The sequence below is a fragment of the Lepus europaeus genome, chromosome 18, assembly GCF_033115175.1.
Source record: "Lepus europaeus isolate LE1 chromosome 18, mLepTim1.pri, whole genome shotgun sequence".
Classification (NCBI taxonomy): domain Eukaryota; kingdom Metazoa; phylum Chordata; class Mammalia; order Lagomorpha; family Leporidae; genus Lepus; species Lepus europaeus.
In genome coordinates, this window is record NC_084844.1 from 48,791,265 (window position 1) to 48,810,291 (window position 19,027).

The 19,027-nt window shown below is 46.0% G+C and overlaps 1 protein-coding gene across 4 annotated transcripts in view; it reads right to left on the reverse strand.

Annotated features, from left to right (window-relative positions):
• ZZEF1 (zinc finger ZZ-type and EF-hand domain containing 1) overlaps positions 1–19,027 on the reverse strand; it is a 127,634-nt gene that overhangs the window by 68,958 nt on the left and 39,649 nt on the right. For 2 of the 4 annotated variants that reach the window (XM_062175259.1, XM_062175257.1), the window contains exons 11-23: positions 18,598–18,746; positions 15,867–15,978; positions 14,672–14,884; positions 13,634–13,734; positions 13,003–13,172; positions 11,965–12,098; positions 8,564–8,631; positions 6,975–7,089; positions 3,849–4,008; positions 2,181–2,302; positions 1,966–2,088; positions 567–733; positions 406–487 (exon numbers count right to left, since the gene is read on the reverse strand). In XM_062175259.1, coding sequence (XP_062031243.1) covers positions 406–487; positions 567–733; positions 1,966–2,088; positions 2,181–2,302; positions 3,849–4,008; positions 6,975–7,089; positions 8,564–8,631; positions 11,965–12,098; positions 13,003–13,172; positions 13,634–13,734; positions 14,672–14,884; positions 15,867–15,978; positions 18,598–18,746 — 1,716 coding nt within the window. Of the gene's footprint in view, positions 1–405; positions 488–566; positions 734–1,965; positions 2,089–2,180; positions 2,303–3,848; positions 4,009–6,974; positions 7,090–8,563; positions 8,635–11,964; positions 12,099–13,002; positions 13,173–13,633; positions 13,735–14,671; positions 14,885–15,866; positions 15,979–18,597; positions 18,747–19,027 lie in introns of all 4 variants that reach the window. The other 2 variants (XM_062175258.1, XM_062175256.1) reach the window with 1 other exon arrangement.

A 19,027-nucleotide genomic window follows, 5' to 3' on the forward strand; every position in this document is an offset into this window, starting at 1 on the left:
GTGGCCTGGGCCTCTTGTGTGCACCCACCGGGCCTTTCTTGCTAAGGATGACAGCTCCTAGTATACTCTGGACGGCACTGATACAGACCTGGGGGTGGCAAAGTTTTCCTATAAGGAGTCAATGTCTTGGATTTTGTGGGCCACATGGTCTCTGCTGCAACTATCCAACTCTGCCATTGCAGGAGTGCAGCAGCTATTAAAAAATGCATAAGCAAATGGGAATGGCTAGGTGCCAAAACCTTTGATTTGACAGGGCAGACTCTGACATAAACCCACTTTTTACAGAAAGTCTAATGAAAATGCTTCCCTTCAAAGATCATACTTCTCCTGCCCCTGCAAACTGACAGAGCGAGAGGAATTGGTGCAAACGTTGGTACTCCACTCCTATCTGGGAATACTACTCACCTTGGGCCACTTCTCAGTGCCAACTTTGGTGTCATAGCGTGTTTTCCCACCTCTAGCATCAGTAAACTCCAAATAATCATACCTGTGAAGGCACAACCTCTATTACTTTCCTTCAGTCATTTAGGATCCACCATTGCTTGGGGAAAAAGAATGTGTCTTACCTTTTTTCAGTTTCACATCTCTCATCAAATTCCACCTCAAAATAGGTTGCTCCTGGGCTCACAAAGACAGACACTTCATGGCAGTTATTTTCATAGTTGTGGGCAGATTCCTTAGTCCAGGTATGCAACACCACAGGCTGCTCCTGCTGCCAGGTCTCCACATCCAGCTGGGCAAACAAAGGAGTCAGGAGGCGGCTCACGTCACTCACACCCAGCTACTTGGGGTAGACGGCTCCTCTCTCAGTGCTTCAAGCAATGGGCTTGCATAGCCGTCCAGGAGCCACCACGCAGGCTAAAAGGCATACCTGCTGCCCCCTTCGACACAGACAGATCAACATACATCTCTCATTCTGCTGTGCTCATGTGCACTTTTATTCCACTGTAGGGACTCTAGGGCCAGCTACTATCTTTTGACTTCTATGACAAACTTTTGTTTTATAAATCATTCCTAACATGAATCTCTAGTGGAAAAAGTGCTGAATTAGGAGTTTAAAGACTTCATATTCCTACTTGGGACCTTGGCAAATATAAGGCGATTTTACTTCTCTTTTGAGTCTTTGTTTTTTCAAAGATTTTATTTTTTTATTTACTTGAAAGGCAAAGTTACAGAGAGAGAGGAAGAGACAGAGGGAAGTCCTCCATCCGTTGGCTCACTCTCCAAATGGCTGCAACGGCTAGGGCAGGGCCAGGTTGAAACCAAGAGCCAGGAGCTTCTTTTAGGTCTTCCACTTGGGTCAGGAAGCCAAGCACTGGGCCATCTCCTACTGCTTTCCCAGGCGCATTAGCAGGGATCTCAATTGGAAGCAGAGCAGCCAGGACTCCAACTGGTGCCCACATGGGATATCAGTACTACAGGTGGCAGCCTAACCCACTGCACCACAATACTGGCCCCTAGTCTTTGTTTTTTGTTTACCTATTAAATATATATGCTCTTTCCATTGCTATAGGGCTGTTTTGAAACTCAAACAAGATAGAGAAAAAACTTCTGTGTACTGTAAAATTCAGTAAGGGGAAAAATTCTTTTAAATACCAACCTTCTAACTTGGCTTTCAACATATATTTTTTTCTTCTGGACTTCAATCTGGTTATTCACTTACATGTTTTTTAAGTACCTTCATATGCTATCAAATGACGAGATTATCTACATATAGCTTCTTCTCTGTGTCTCTGCTTTTTAAACTATTTATTTTTGTCTTTTAATTTTAAAATATTTCAAAGAACACAGAAAAACACAAGGAAAAATTCAATGAGCCTTTTGTGTCTCCTTTCTAATGACAAGCAGACCAAATCAACTTGGACTGGCCTTTTCCTTGTTGGAAAACCACTGATGAAATAAAGAGGCTCTTCCAGCGGCAGCCTGAGGGAGGACACACAGCCACCTCGGGCCACCCCGAGTTACCTTATTCAGTCCTCCTCCAGAGTCACTGCAGAGCTTCTTCAGCAGCTCCGTCAGGGTGCTGAACTCTCTCAAGAGTGTGCAGTGTGAAATGTCTAATGGGCACAAGTCCAGCAGGAAGATGACCTACAGGAAGATGAACAAAGCCCTTGGCATCTGCCTGGGGTGCACTCCCACCCCTGGCCCCACTCATTATAAATAGCCACCCCTTTTCTTACCAGTTGACGAGCTGCCATGGAAAACACCGAATTACATAATTTTTCGACTATGGTTTTTCCACTATACTGCGACAAGAGGGATTCCAAAATTGCTCTCATGCTTGCCAGAAACTGACCCACATCTACCAAGACATAAAGAAAACAACGCATCTCATATAGGGTAGAACATTACTTATCAGTTACCACCAAGGGCAAAGCTGGGGAGGGCCAGAGGGGTAGGGACTCCATAGCAGAAACACCAGGGGACAGTCAGGCATCACACAGTGTTCTCCTCTGGGAGGGAAAGCAGCACCACTCTCAGGAGTTTGCTTATAAAGTGAGTGATCTGCTGTCTTTGCTACTTTTCAATGAAGTGGAGATACTACTTTGATGAGTGAAGTCATCAACCTCTCCATTTTTTTTAGTTTCACAATGAGCCCAAGCATTAGGGGCACAAATGCAATGGGCCAAGCTCTAGGTGGCAGGACCTATAACAGAAGTATATTTTTCATAGCTGCTGGGACCAAGTGTTTCAGAAATGAATTTTCCATATACAACTTTACAGAACCTACTAGGTTTCGTACAGTTTACTGTGGGTGTACAGGTCATAAACCTGAGTATTCTCCATAATTAGCAAAGGTCACAGCAGTGCTCACAAACCTTATTTAAAAATTCAGGACTTTCTTTTCTTGCACAATTTGAGCAAAACAGAAATGATATAAACAGACTTTCCTGAAGAGTGAGATACCATCCAAGGGTGCTGTATGATTACAGAGGTGAGTCCTAGGCTATAAAATGATCTGACTCTACAAGAAAAAATACTTAGGTACACTACCAGATTCAGACATGAAACTTCAGGAAAAAGACATGCGATGAAGGCAGACATTCCGTGCAGTGATTAAGATGTCCATGTCCTACATCAGAGTGCCTGGGTTTGATACCCTGTTCTGGCTCCTGACTCCAGCTTCTATCTAATATAGATACTGGGATGCTGCTGAGATGGCTCAAGTGGGTTCCTGCCACCTTTGTGGGAGGCCTGGTTTGAGCTGACGGCTCTTAGCTTTGGTCGGGCCCAGTCCCATCCATTGTGGGCATCAGCAGATGGGAGTACTCTCTCTCTCTTTTTACTCTTCTTCTCTGTAACTGTCTCTTTTCTCTGCTATTCTGCCACTTAAATAATTTGTTAAAAGATATAAAATTCTTTTTTTAAAAAAAGATTTGTTTATCTATTTGAAGGCAGAGTTAGAGAAGCAGAGGCAGAGAGAGGTCTTCCATCTGCTTGTTAATCCCCAGATGGCTGCAACGGCCAGAGCTGCACCGATCCAAAGTCAAGAGCCAGGAGCTTCCTTTGGGTCTCCTACGCAGGTGCAGGAACCCAAGGACTTAGGCCATCCTCTACTGCTTTCACAGGCCATAGCAGAGAGCTGGATCAGAAGTGGAGCAGTTGGGACTCGAACCAGCACCCATATGAGATGCTGGCACTGCAGGCGGCAGCTTTACCTGCTACTCCACAGCGCCAGCCCCAAAAGATAAAAAATTCTATGTTAACATAAAAATAATGCAATCATCTGCATTATAATAAAGAAAATCATATGCACACTTGGTGCTTCAGTTAACAATCAAGACAGTATACACAGAGTTGAACCCCAAACACCTATCTGTCTTCGTTGAGTTTGAAGTGACACTCACATTTTTCAATAAGGTCTGCGGCAAGATCTTTGGCTGCAGAATCGGTGCTCTTCAGCTGCAGGTAGCACCAGGACAGCAGGCTACCTTGGACAGACCAGAACAGGGAGAAGAGCACCGAGCCAGCCTCCCCTTGGGCCCCATGGAGCATCACCAGCTCACACTGCAAGAGAGAGACAAACACAAAGTGTTCATGGCAAGGTCATCCACAGGGCACAGCCAGGGCCCTCTCACTGGGAGCAGCTGTCACCGGCAAAACAAATTATTAAAGACAGGGGACTGGTCAAGGGAAAGCTGTCAACCTACACGTGACCCAGACACGGTGCTGGGTAACTCCTCTCCCAGCCTGCAGCCTCCCAGACCTTCACGAAAGGTCACTGCTCCACAGGACATCTCCGTGTGCCACCTCAGGAGCCCTGCCCCACTGCTTGTCTCTTTCTTTGCTCACATCTTCAAATCTCTTCTCTTTCTGGCTCCTTCCCAACCCTCCAATCAAATCTCTCTCCACCTTGAAGGACAATCCTTCATCCCTCTCTAGCTCTCCCATGTTAGCTTTTTTTTCCTCAGGATTTCTTTGATATGCATATCACCTGACCTCTAGTGATAAACTCAAGATATACTCCAGAACTAGATAGTATATTTTCCCATAAGCCCAATTGGGAGATTAACCAGACCAAACCGAACCAACCTAACCACCCCTCCAAAGTGCAATGGAGAAATATATGGTGGCATGTTCATGAACTGTGTACCCAAGAAAAACTACAGCACACATACCAACATGGATGGCTCACAAAAACACTGTGGAGTGAAAAAAACAAGTCACAGAAGGCTGTCTACCATATGATTCCACTGAAGGTCAAAACTAGTGCAAGCAGAGCTGCTACGGAGGAATGGTCAGAAAGAAAGCAGCAGATGATGAACGCAAGGAGGTAGGAGGACCGGCCTTAAGGACCTGATGATGTCTAAGTCTATTTCTTTAAGTCACCCACCCACACTCCTTTGGGTGTGTACCTCATCCAAAAAGTCACCTGCTCTGGTTTTGCTTTTCCTCTCCCTCCCATTCCACCCCCTCTAGTGACACCACGCCCCAAAGGGGTTAGTTCACTGGAGCACACAGCCTCTACACTTCGCCTCCGGGGTTCTGTGAACCACCGCCCACAGAAACTCTCTCCTCCCTCGACCTCTGTCTTCACAATTTCTTTTGGCCACTCTTTCCTATTCCCCTGGTTGCCTCTTCTCTGTACATTTCTCGTGATACCTAGAGGTGATATGATGCCACCCACAGCTGTGGTTCCAACTGTCACCTGTTTGTTACTGATTACAATCTCCACACCTAAGTCCAAAGACCCCTGAACTCAAGCTGTGCAAAGTCTATGCATTACCATTCTCCCTCCGTTTCTGGTCACTGCCCTTTAGCCGCTCCCTCCACCTGGAATATCTTTTCTTTTCTGCTTAAACCACCAAGCCTTCTCCGCAAAGCCTCTGGCCGCCCTAGTCCCATCCCACCGACAAGGGCGGCGCATTCCGCACATGCCGCAGCGCACTGAGCCTGCTGCTCCAAAGCCATGGTGCACGACCAGGGCCATCTACTGACAGTGCTGGCCTGCACCGCAAGTCAGCCTCTCTTGCGTCCCCCACAGCCAGCAGGGTCTGGCCGAAGCAGGTGCTCCCTGGATACTTACGGAATGAACAGGCTTATGAGAAAAACTTCAGACTAGGTACATTTCTGACTAAGCTTAAATTTTTTCCCTAATCTAACTCTACCCCTCTAGTTAGTATAACTACAGATGTTATTACTGAAAGATAATTCAAGGTAATAATTCAAGGCTGCAGTAATCCCTGGCCCAGAAGGCTCAATGACACAATAATTCCTTTGTATCACAAGGGGAAAAAGGACAAACATTCGATCTCCAAATGGTAAAGGATGATGATAATTCTCTTGAACAAATGCTAGCTCACTTCCCCACACAAACCTTACAGCGAGTATGACCTAGTGGAAAGAAGACAAAACTCAGCCACAAGGCCTGGGTTTCTGTCCCGGCTCTAGCACCTACCAGGTCACACGGGAGACAAAACTGACACCTATAAAAACCAGGTGAGATCTCTGTCTCTCCCTCTCTCTCTGTAACTCTGCCTTTCAAATAAATAAATCTTAAATAAACAAAGTAGCAGGAGTTCTAAATAGTGGTCAGCCTCAGTGTGACCTTGGCCAATGACAACCTACTCAGACTACAAGCTCTCTTGGGCCCATGGAAGTGAACTGGAGGTAAGTGCTGACTGTCCTAGCCCTCTAGGAAGCTGGGAGTAAAGAAATCACCACTCTAACAGTACCTTGGAAACAGACAAGAACTATCAAAAATGTAAGCAATTTAAAGATACCAAGTTCAGCCACAAGATACAAGATAAGGTATCTTAAAGCCTACCTCACGAAATACCTCAAGGGTATGGTCTGCTTCATCCAAAGCTTTCTTATACTCTCTGGTTCCCACACTTCATACAGAGAGGAGACTGCACCTGCCCCTAGTGCACAGCTTCTACCACTTCAGAGTCTCCTGCGGTGTGTGGTAAAAGTACAGATTCTTAAACCCCTACTCCGAGATCCTGAGTCAGTAGCTTGGGGTGGGGCCCAGAAATCCCATGTAACTCTGATCTAGGCGGAGCATGCACTGCACTTTAATGTTTAAAAAAAAAAAAAAAAAAGCAAAAGTTAAAAAACTATCTTTAGGACAGGAAAAGGAGAAGTAGATTTTCAGATTTGACTGGTCTGTGAACCTGCTACATAATTTTTGTTTTAAAGTCAAAGTAATTCTCCACAAAACACACACCATACATCTGTAACTATGAGCTGGCTTGTGGCTGGCACTACAAGGAGACTTGGCACAAATTCTTTCCTCTTCTTCACAGCAAGTCTCAGTACGTCCATGTTTTTGTCCCTGGCCGACCACCCAGGGACAGAGAGGGGTCCCTCACCTGTCTGCAGGGGCCGACAGGGATATCTGTGCCTGTGGCTGACGGGCAATAGCGGGCACATGCTTAACGTAAAGAAGGGCACACGGGAGGTGCAGGGCCTGCCAGATCACGTTCTCCTAAAAGCACGGCGAGGAAAGCAGGGGGGCAGCAAGGCGGTACCTCTCGGGCAGCCACAGAGAGAAGCGTGTTCATGACTGCTAGGACTTCGCTGATGTTCATGTCGGCCAGCTCACTCTTCTCAGGCAACAGCAGGAGGCCACCTGGATCCTTATCACTGTGAGGACACAAATGAGTCAGGACATCGGGCTCCAGGAAGGGGATTTTCACACTTTCTGCTTTAAAAGTGCCAAAAAAGAATCTAGGAAGATTTCGCCGTCCGCCCTATGCGGTGGGGGATTTGGGAGTCAGGAGGAGGCTGTGGTCCCAGCTGGGACTGTCACTGCCTGTCCACATGTAAGGGCAGACTCATCAATCAGCACAAGCACCTGATCTCGGGCTGCTCACTTGACACTCCAGGCTAATGATTCCCTGTGTCTTCTAACGCTCTTCCCCGAGCAGCCCCAGGCTCTCTTCTCAGCCCCACTGCTCAATTCTGAACGTGTTTATACAGACAGGCCTCTAGGCCTGGCATCCGCATCACTGAAGTGCTGCTCAGGCTATTAGCCGCCTCCCTCCCTCAAGAGGCTGTTCCTGGAGCCAGCACTGTGGATGAGCACTGGCATCACGTATGGGTCCTGGTTCAATTCCCAGTTGCTCAACTTGTAATCCAGCTCCCTGCTAATGCACCTGGGAAAGCAGTGGAAGAGGCACTCACGTGGGAGACCCAGATGAAGCTCTTGGTTCCTGGCTTCAACCTGTCCCAGCCCCAGCCGTGCGGCCATTTGGGGAGTGAAACAGTGGATGGAAGAAGTCTCTCTCTCTCTCTTTGTGTCTCCCCCCTCTCTATATGTAACTCTTTTTTGTTTTCTTTCTTTCTTTTGACAGGCAGAGTTAGACAGAGAGAGAGAAAAAGGTCTTCCTTCCATTGGTTCACCCCCCAAATAGCCGCTATGGCCGGCACGCTGAACCGATCCGAAGCCAGGAGCCAGGTGCTTCCTCCTGGTCTCCCATGCGGGTGCAGGGCCCAAGGACTTGGGCCATCCTCCACTGTACTCCCGGGCCACAGCAGAGAGCTGACCTGGAAGAAGAGCAACCGGGACAGAACCGGCACCCCAAAAGGGACTAGAACCCGGAGTACTGGGGCCAGAGGTGGAGGATTAGCCTAGTGAGCCACAGCGCTGGCCTGTAACTCTTTCAAATGAATAAATCTCTTTAAAAAAAAAAAAAAAGTCTATTCTTGCAGTCACACAGCCTACAGGCCCATTAGCTTCTTTGGTAAGTATCTCTAAGTCTTCCCCTCCTGGCTCATTTCCTTCTGCAGATTACCATTCAGTCTTCTGCAGTTGGTTTCAATGTAGTTGGGTTTGCAGACTTGAGTACAGGAAATCACTTAGAAACTGACATGTTCAAAGAGATTCTCAATGGGTTCAACTAACTTGTCTTACCATCACTGGGACTTGGATTAAGCTCTTGACAAGAGTATTATTCTACCACCATTCACTCTTGTGCCTAGTATCAATTCCAGAAACCCGGCTTGCTAGCTGAGTCAGGGGACGTGCTACTCTAAAAGCACGAGAGGGAAGGCAGAGCTAAAGAAGACAAGTGCACAGATTTGAAGGATGGACAATTGCAGGGAATTACAGACTCACCTAAAATACGTGCACAGTGAACGGAAAGTGAGCTGCAGGGACTGCTTGTGCTCCTGCTCGGTGACATTCTTCTAGAAAACCAGAAACCACATTCAGAAATCTATTCTATGACATTCTAAAGACCCAGAGCACCATGAAACACCACCACCCATGGTTCCCAAATATGAGGAAAGCCAGGGCAGAAGGCAACCTCACAACATCCAAATAAAAAAGCCAAGAAAGAACAAAACTGATCACCCACACAGATGGTGGCAGCTTGACTTTTGTCCACTGTCAAAGTTAACATCTGCAAGCTTTCCTTCAGGAATTCCTGACGCAAATGTTTACGAAGAGGACCTCCAAAAGATGTGTACTTTTCATCCCTGGGCATACCATCGTGCAAGCAAAAGGCAGGAACAGTGTCCATCCCTTGTGAGCTATTTTTAAATAGGACTGAAGCTCTTTCTCTAGTCTGTGGTTTTACAGTTTATGTGACCGAGCATCACATCTGACAGGACTACTGCGTGCCTTTGGGGGTTATATGGGTTTCTAAATTCACTAAGTGTATTAGAACATACTGCCACGCAAGACACCAAGGAGAGTTTCCAGGGGATTGGAGACCCAAGACTCTGCCTGGCATGGGACAGTGGGGGAGATCAGATGTGGTCACAGTCACGGTTATCGTCATTACCTGGAGAGGCACTGAGACTGAAGATGAGTTCAGCAGCACTGTCAACTCATCGGCATGAGAAGGGAAAAAAGAACCTTCCCCACTGCTGTCAGAAGGGCCGGGCAAAGGGAAAGAGCGAAGGCTCTGCTATCAGACACTAGTGTCATGCAGGAGGTCAGATGTCCTCTCTCTACTTTTCTGTGTGGGGCACATGCGGCACAAAATGTCTATTTTCTACCTGGGCTGGCATTGCGGCACAGTGGGTTAAGTCACTGCCTGCAGTGATAGCATCCCATATGGGAGCAGGTTCGAGTCCTGGCTACTTCACTTCTGATCCAGCTCCCTGCTAATGTGCCTGAGAAAGCAGCAGAGCCTGTCCCAAGTCCTTGGACCCTTGCACCCAAGAAGACCCGGAAGAAGCTCCTGGCTTCAGTCTGGCCCAGCCTCAGCCATTGTGGCCATCTGGGGAGTCAATCAGCAGATGGAAGACCTCTCTTTCTCCATCCCCCCCACCCCCCGTAACTGCCTTTCAAATAAACAAAAATAAGTCTTTGAGAAAAAAATGCTCCTAGTAAAGAAGCGGAAGACGGCCTAGGCCATGTAGTCCAGTGGCTCGGGCTGGCTAGTACTGTCAAAGGTTGCAACTAAAAAAATGTGACAAGGGACGCCCGAGTTGATACACAAGCTTTACATACAGCTGAAATACAAAGACACTGCTCCTCTCTGAAATCTTCATCAACTACTTAGCCTCAGGATGATTCTCCTCTATAAGCCTAGTGCGCAGGCGTCAACATTTCTCAGCGGCAGGTACTCCAGCTAGACTGTGGCCCTTTGGCATAAGGAGACAATTCTACGCTTCTTTTGTTCCTTTAGGCCTTTTTGCATTCAGAGCTTTTTCATGTTTGCTAACTGGTTGTTTATTTATATAGAAAAATGTTTCCAGTTTTCTCAAATTATTTTTTTACTAATTCTATTAGTTGTCTCTACAGACAATAAAAAGCAATTTGCAATCAGATCTTCTGCATATAATTATTTGTCTTATTCTTTCCAATTGTCAATTACAGCTTTTCCTTGTCCTCCCACTCTGCTGAGGCCCTCCAATTCTTCAAACAGAGGAAGTGACAGTAAATACCCTTGATTTGCTCCCCACGTTGAAAGGGACACATCTAGCGATCCATAATCAAGTGCATTTATTGAGGCTTTGACAGCTAAGACAGTTCCTTTCTATTTTCTTGTACACTTTTATCTACTTTATCCTCTTAGATGGCTTATGTTTTCCTGCAATTTATCATCATTGTAAGACAGGAATCTCCAAAGCTCCCTAATCTAGATGCTATGTTATGATCTAGAAAGATATATTTTTTTAAAAGATTTATTTATTTATTTGAAAGACAGAGCTACAGAAAGGCAGAGGCAGAGAGAGAGAGGTCTTCCATTCGCTCGTTCACTCTCCAAAGGCCACAATGGCCAGAGCTGAGCTGATTCGAAGCCAGGAGCCAGGAGGTTCTTCTAGGTCTCCCACATGGGTGCAGGGGCCCAAGCACTTGGGCCATCTTCCACTGCTTTCTCAGGCCATAGCAGAGAGCTGGATTGGAAGTGGAGCAGCCGGAACCAGAAATGGAACCCATATGGGATGCCAGCACTGCAGGCACTGCACTGGCTTTACCCACTGCTCCACAGTGCCAACCCCGAAAGATAAATTTTTGTTGTTCTACATTAACATATTTGTAATGTATCATACTCATTTTCATATAGAAATGCTTCCTTCATAATTAAAAACCTGGGGGCCAATGTTGTGGTACAGTGGGTGAAGATGCCACCTGCAATGCCAGTATCCCATATGGGCACTGGTTTCTGTCTTGATGCAGCTCTCCGCTAATGCATTTGGGAAAGCAGCAGAAGATAGCCCAAGTGCTTGGGTCCCTGCCACCCATGTGGGAGATCCAGATGAAGCTCCTGGCTTTAGCCTGGCCCAGCTCTGGCTTTTGCAGTTATTTGGGGAGTGAACCAGCAGGTGGAAGATATCTCTCTCTGTCTCTCTCTGTTTTTCCCTCTCTCTTGTAACTCCGCCTTTCATATAAATAACCTTTAAAAAAAAAATGGATCTTATGTACATGACATTTCATTTGGTAACATAATGCTTTTATATACTGGGAGAATTTCTCACCCCTTTTACTACAAGTCTGAAAGACACAAAGAAGGAAGGGGAAGTAAGAGGATGGGAAGTTTACAATTTGGTTTAATTATCTTTACAGATATATACTGAAATAGTTATGAGTAAAATATATCAGGGATTAACTTACAAATAATACTAGGTGTGTAGTGAGGAGGGAAGAGTGGGTAGGGTATATCATAGATGAAATAACATTAGCCTGAATTTATAATTGTTGATGACAGATGATGGGTAGGTACATTTGGGAGGCAAGGGGATTCTACTAAACTGGTTAGTCTACTTTTGTATTCATTTTAAATTTTGCAACAATACAAAAGAGAAAATGTAGTAAGAAGCAAATTGTAATGATAGACTGTAGTGTCACTTTGTGAGGCGTCAGGTTGTAAAACAGATTATCTGTCATTCCCACGTTGAGCAGACTGCCACAGCCTTCAATAGTTGTGTCCCATAAAAATTTTGCATATAGTAAGTACTAATGGGAAACTGAAACATACTCAGAGAAAACAAAGACTATAAACTGCATCCTAACAGACGTCACAGATGTCAGGAATGGAAACAACACCTTCAGTGAATCATTACCATCATGGCGAAGAGATGGTTCCGCCGAGTCTGTCGATCAGGAAAGAAGACAGCAGCCCCATTGAGTAGAGTGTTTCTCACTTCCTGTTTCAATATCTCCATGGGCACAGAGTCTCCAGCTGCCCTATCTACCACTGACAGAATTGAATAGTAGAGTCAGTATAATATAGTCCATGTACTCACTCACAATATATGTCAGCTAGGACTAGTCTATAAACCCACTATACTCTACTCTGTAGTTAAGACAATAGCAAAGAAATACTTTGCTATAAGTTAGGCAGTGGAGGAGATCATTTGTTTGTTTACATTTAACTAAAATATGCACTGTGGAGCCAGTGCTGTGACATAGTGGGTAAAGCTGCCACCTGTGGCACTGGCATCCACATGGCCACTGGTTCAAGTCCTGGGGACTCCACTTCCAGTCCAACTTCCTGCTGGTGTGCCTGGGAAGGCTGTAGAAGATAGGCCAAGTACTTGGGTCCCTGTACTCCCATGGGAGACCCAGAGGAAGCTCCTGGCTTTGGATCAGCTCAGGCCCAGCCATTGTGGCCATTTGGGGAGCGAACCAGCGGATGGAAAATCTCTTCCTCTCTCCCTATGACTGTGCCTTTCAAATAAATTAATAAATAAATATTTTTAAAAACACCAAAAACAAAAGAAAAAAAAAAAAACCATGCACTGTATGTATCAGGTTTTATTTCATTGTTTCCCTATCCTTTTGAAATACAACTTAGCAAGGCCTTAAAAAAACTTCAAATAGGCATATGTGTTTCATTCTCAATTTATCATAAAAGCTCCTCCCTAAATCTATCAGCCTTATTCTACTCAGATGAAGCTAAGTATTCTCAGTATAACATAGCCATAATCTGAAACCAAGAGGCAAAGGTCAGTTGATGAAGGACTAAATCTTGAACTATAAAATAATACAAAAGAACATCAGAGGAAGCACTCATCTCCCAGAGCAGCAATCCCCTTGTGGCTCGCATGACCACAGGAACCCCCACAGGGCCACATTGAAGGAGAGCTCCAAACCCCTACCATCGCACAGGTGTGTGTAGAGCTCCTTGGCAGCGGCTGCCCCCTCAGGGCTCTGGGCGGCAGGCTTCCCCTCCTGCGAGGCAGCCAGCACGTCTCTCTGCAGCACTGGGAAGCAGCTCTGCAGCAGCTGCAGAAGCAGGGTCTGGGCGCAGATGCATTCTTCCCTCGGGCTGCAGAAAGACAAGAACGTCTAAGGGAAAAGGGCAGGTGCTTTTACGCTCCAGAACCACACTCTCCTGTAGGCCCTGGGCTCAGTAAAAAGAAGTGAAGCCAAAGAAAGCAGGGTGGGACAGAAAGGACAGTGTCCTAGGGGCTGTGAACACAGACCCCATTGCACTCTGCCCACTGAGGGGAAGGAAATTCACCTCTGGTGCTGCTTCTGCAAAAGGAGGATAAAGGCTGAGGGCTTGGGGCCAGAGCACTATGCATTTTGAATTTTTTTCAGATTTTAGAATATTTGGGCACATACAGAAAGATAGCTTGAGGATGGGACCCAAGCCTACACAAAATCAATTTATGTTTCATATACACCTTATACACATGGCCTGAAGATAATTTTAAATAATGTTTTAAAAACTCAGTATTTTTAGTTTTGTTTATGATTATCACTTTATAATAAATTCTGACCTACTTTTTCTTTAATTTACTGTAAAAATTCCAGAAGATCTGCAAATCAAGACCCGCGAAGTCCAGAAAAGATTTATATTTTAAGCCACTTTCCTTTTGCTGCACCTAAAAGATTAGAGACCAGAAAAAATAAAATTTAGAGAAATATTGTGATTCCCCTTTTACTTCTCATTGTTAAGGGATGAAGTGGCTCCATATAGGTGACATTCCCATACAACTGATGCTTACTCTTCACCACGAAAACACTTGTAATCAACTATTTCTGGGGTAAAACTTTCTAAAATATGTGTGTGTGGTATACATACATATGTATGTAAATTTATTTACACACATAACCTGCATGTCCTCACACACACAGGCTACCTGACAGTGCCACACCCAGAAGGAATGTCCATCTGTGTTGGACAATTACTGCTATTCAGGTCTGCACGTGATCAGAGGGTGTCAATTCTGCTGTAAACATGCTAGCTACTCCTAGGCCTCCCTCTCTAATCCTCCTGTCTGCTGTGACAGGACATTTGAATAACAAAGAGCAATCAGATCACACATCAATGGAGTCACCAGCCTCTGAAGGCACCCTGGAGCAGTAGGCTATAAGAACCTTCCTATGAGTGAGCTGTCACTAGTGACTGTGAAAGTTGGTATCAGATATCCAAGTCATCTCAAGTTCTGACATTATTTAGGACTTATAGTGAACAAATAGAATTCACCCAGACTTCACTAATGCTCCCAGGAAGACGAATCCTCCATGAACTTGCTTCGTCTCCCTAGGGCAACCAGGGCTCGAATCTGTAAGATGTGTTGACAGGTCTATTCAAGGAGAGCTCACAACAAAGGCCACTCAGTTGTGTACTGACTGTGCCACAAATGCCCCACGGCTCTTTCCTGGGCCTTTCAATGCCATCAAGCAGCACGTCTGTCATAGTCATTCACACTGCATGGCTTCGGCAGGGCTGGGGTTCATTGGCTGGTGTTCATTTTCCTTAGCACTGTCACTCATGTTTCCTAAAGGAATGTAGTCTAATAACTGAGGAAGCCCTACCAGGTCATGTGCAAGCTGCTGGATGAACTGGAGGGTCCTGAGGAGCAGGGTGGCCCCAGAGACACCGTCTGTGTCTTTCCTGCAGTGGGCACAGAGGATGCTCTGCTCTGCTTCTGCTCTTGCAGGCCTGAGGTACCCACTGATGCTTAAGCCTTGCACTCCCAAACGCTCTGCGGACTCTTGACGGGTGCAGAGGAACTTCACCATCAAGTACTAGAGGATAAAAGAGATTTCAAAAGGAGTCAGAACCCATAGATATGATAAAAGGAAGAAAGGTCTTTCTGGAGAGTTCTCCCTATGATTTCTATAATTTATCAGTATCACTCTGTCCAGTCAAAGGCAGACAGTGTTTGTATCTTCTCCAAGCAGAAAAAAAGACAATACAAATGCCGAGTGTCAGGTTATGATAAAGATTATAATAGGTAGGGGCCGACACTGTGGCACAAAGATTACAACAGGCTAACAGGATCATGCCTCTTCTCCAAGGCAGTCACAGGGTAAAATGAAAACAGGTGTCCTACAGAATCATCTCAAAGCTGCCGGCTAATATATGCAACTCACGTGCTAGGAGCCCAGGAAGGGCTCAAAGTTTGCTCAAAGTTGAGGCCATTTTCAAATTTCTGTGCATACCATCTGCACTTTACATGAAAACGTCTTTGTTACAGGCCTCAACAATCCACTATTCAACTGCACACATATTTACTGAGCACCTACTAGGTAAGCCCTTATCTAAGCCTGTGATTTACCCCTGAAGTACAAAGAAAGTTAAGTGGCCAGATACTCGCCCTTTCTTTCATAGCTATGGAAACACACCTCTCTTGCATTAATGCCTGTGCAACTGCTATTCTTTTGGCCCTAGGTGCTCATCTCCACACACTGCAGCCTGACTAAAGGTGATGGCTCAGTTAACCTCCGACACTGGCACTGCACTGCCTTTCCTGGGAAGCCTTATCAGACTGTTAGATATTCACCCTGGGGACTCCACTTGCTTCTCCATATCTCCCTTTATCACAGCCCATATCACACTTGCCCATAGGTCTGTCTCTCCCACTAGCCCAGGACTCCTGGAGGACTGATTCATCTCTGGGGCCCTAGTGTTGGCACAGGGCTGGTACACAATCAGCATGTAATAAATGCTTACGAAATAAAAGGCGGAGAGTGGGCCAATATGAAGGGCACGGTCACTAATGCTTACTTTGGCAACTCTGCACTGTTGTAACTTCACATCAGCTTCATCCCACTCTTCTTCCAGCTCAAACCAGCCAACAGGATCATCCTCTCCAAGGTCAGCAGATGAGCAACCAATCCTGTAAACACAATGGCAATCATAAAACATTTTCTTATTTCCAAACCTCTCAAGAGTCTAACAAATAAGTCAAGTGGCATTTCACGTGCATATACTCATATAGCCTGTCAATTAACAATCAAAGTTTGGGTGTGGACCTGGTACTTCTTTGAAAACACTTGGTAGTTGCTGGACATTTCTCAGCCTCATCTTATTTACTGGGAACTATATCATCCCCCCAAATAACCAGGCAACTATGGAGAAGTTTTGTTTCTCTAGGTAACTGGTTTATCTGAAGAATGGGAGATGAAGCCATGCACCTTAGACGAGATACTCAGGATTAAAGTAAAATGCAATAGCTTGGTGTTTCTGGAAAGAACCAAAGGAGGGGGCTGGCCCTGTGGCATAGTGGGTAAAGCTGCCGCCTGTAGTACCAGCATCCCATATGGGCACTTGAGTCCTGGATGCTCCACTTCTGATCCAGCTCTCTGCTATGACCTGGGAGGGCAGCAGAAAATGGCCCAAGTTCTTGGGCCCCTGTACTCATGTGGGAGACCCGGAAGAAGCTCCTGGCTCCTGGCTTCGGATCTGCGTAACTCCGGCCACTGCAGCCATCTGGGGAGTGAACCAGTAGATGGAAGACTCTCTCTCTCTCTCTCTCTTTGACTCTGCCTCACTGTAACTCTACTTTTCAAATAAATAAATAAATCTTTAAAAAAGAAAAAAAATTAGTTCAGCTGGAACCATGAGCTAAGGTCACTAAAGAAGGCATGAATTAGCCTATATATAGGTTAAAAAAATTCATCCCTGGGCTGGCGCCACAGCTCAATAGGCTGATCCTCCACCTGCGGTGCCAGCACACCAGGTTCTAGTCCCGGTCGGGGCGCCGGATTCTGTCCTGGTTGCCCTTCTTCCAGGCCAGCTCTCTGCAGTGGCCTGGGAGTGCAGTGGAGGATGGCCCAAGTGCTTGGGCCCTGCACCCGCATGGGAGACCAGGAGAAGCACCTGGCTCCTGGCTTCGGATCAGCGCGGTGCGCTGGCTGCAGTGGCCATTGGAGGGTGAACCAACGGTAAAGGAAGACCTTTCTCTCTGTCTCTCTCTCTCACTGTCCACTCTGCCTGTCAAAAAAGAAAAAGAAAAGAAAAAGAAAAAAATCATCCCCGGGGATGGCGCTGTGGTGCAGTAGGTCCTGCGGCGCCGGCATCCCATAGGGAAGCAGATGCTGCAGGTGGAGGATTAACCTACTGTGCCACAGCGCCGGCCCTTCTATTCCCTACTCTTTAAACATAGATTACCTCTGGTTTCGTGAGGTCACAGCCCAGGCTTACCTGCTACTTCTGTGGCTGAGTTCTTCTCTGTTGCCCCCTAAATTCTGGTGTATCTCTGCAGGGTGACCTAAGCTCCCTTCTCAGTCCGCACACTCTTTAAGAATGATCTCTTCTATTCCTTCTAGTCCCACATTTAAAATGATCAATGATTCACATCTCTGCCTTCAATGCAAACCTCTTCTAGGCTCCTGACCTCTTTATTCAACTGGCAGTAGATACATTGAAGGCCTCCTAGAACTTCAAACTCAACAGGACCAAACCAAAATTCATCCTCTTCCCCACAAACCTGTTTTTCCCTAAAGTAGCTTCCATCTCAGTTAAGAGCACTGCCAATTTTCCTAGCTGCCGAAGGCAAACACCCCTGACGCGCTGCCGCCCAAGCTTTCTTCTCACTCCACGTGACATTCAGCTGTTACCAGGTCCTGCTGCGTCTACCTTCAAGCGCGTCCACCAGTCTGCATCACTTTACCATGGCTGCTGCTGCTCTAGCAGAGGTCACGCCCTCTGGCTTCTTGGGCCACAGAGATACCTCCTCCTACTCCACCTGTGTCGTGCTCGCTCATAGCACAAACCACAGTGGTTCTAAAACTTCAACAATACACTCTACCCTCATTTCTTGCCAACTTTAAGGATAAGGCAGGGTTGAGGCTCTGAAACAGAGACAAAAAGACCTTTAATGATCTGGCCATTTGCCCGTCATGCCACTTCATCTCTCGCCACTCTCACCTCACAGTGGACCTCAGCGACCAGGTCTTACCGGTTGCTGGAGTGTGTCAGACTCTGGCTCGGGCCCTCCTAGCTGCTCTTCTCTTTGCCCAGAGCACCCTATCTGTCCTATGTGGCCTTCCCAACACAGTCAAGACTGCAAGTGTTATTGGTTACCTTCTGAGCTAAACAATAAGGTCTACAAAAGCAGGGATGGTGCCAATTTCCTCATCACTGTATTTCCAGTGCCTAGCATGAGGGTTGACACACACTGGATGCTTAATAAATACTTTTTAACAGGAGTATTGGGGATTGTGGCAGGGGGAACCTGGCTAGGGGTGAGTCTCCCAATGGCTGCCCACAATTTGGGCATATCTCATGACCCTGCCATTCTTAAGATGTATGCCCCTGGTCACAGAGGGTGCCAAGGAAGAAGCTATGAACAAATTAACACACATGTCTTCATATTTGCTCTAGAAAGAGTGGAGGCCATGACCACTGAGGTGGGCTAGTAGCACCTTTTCTACAAAGGCAAGAAAGTTTAGTTCACCAGTGAAAGAATGGATACATTCTTCTGAATTACAAAGATTTTTATCTTGCTTCTTACCTGCTTTTTACAAATTGCCTGAGTTCCTGAAGCTTCCATTTGTCATATTTTTCAAACCTTTTGAAGTGTTCTTCTGCATGGAATTTGTCAGAAGAGGAGTTATAGGCAAACACTAACCCACACTGGGCGCCAATGCCACCACGTCGGACCTGGAAACAGAGAACAGGATAAAGTGGCCAGAGTTCTGTTGCTGTTTTGTTTCCAAATAATATGGTAAAATTCAAATAGCTTAAAGAAAAATCAAAACAATGAGACAGTATTTCAAACACATTAAGTCCTAGAAAAGTAGGAAGACTGCTGTCCAAGAAATGCTTCCTAACTTTCCCATTCCTTATTTTCACACCATTGACACACAACCATCTGTCTATCCTCCTGTCTCTGCCCTCTGCTACAGGCCTGATGCACAGTAAATAATCGTGTGATGAAAAAC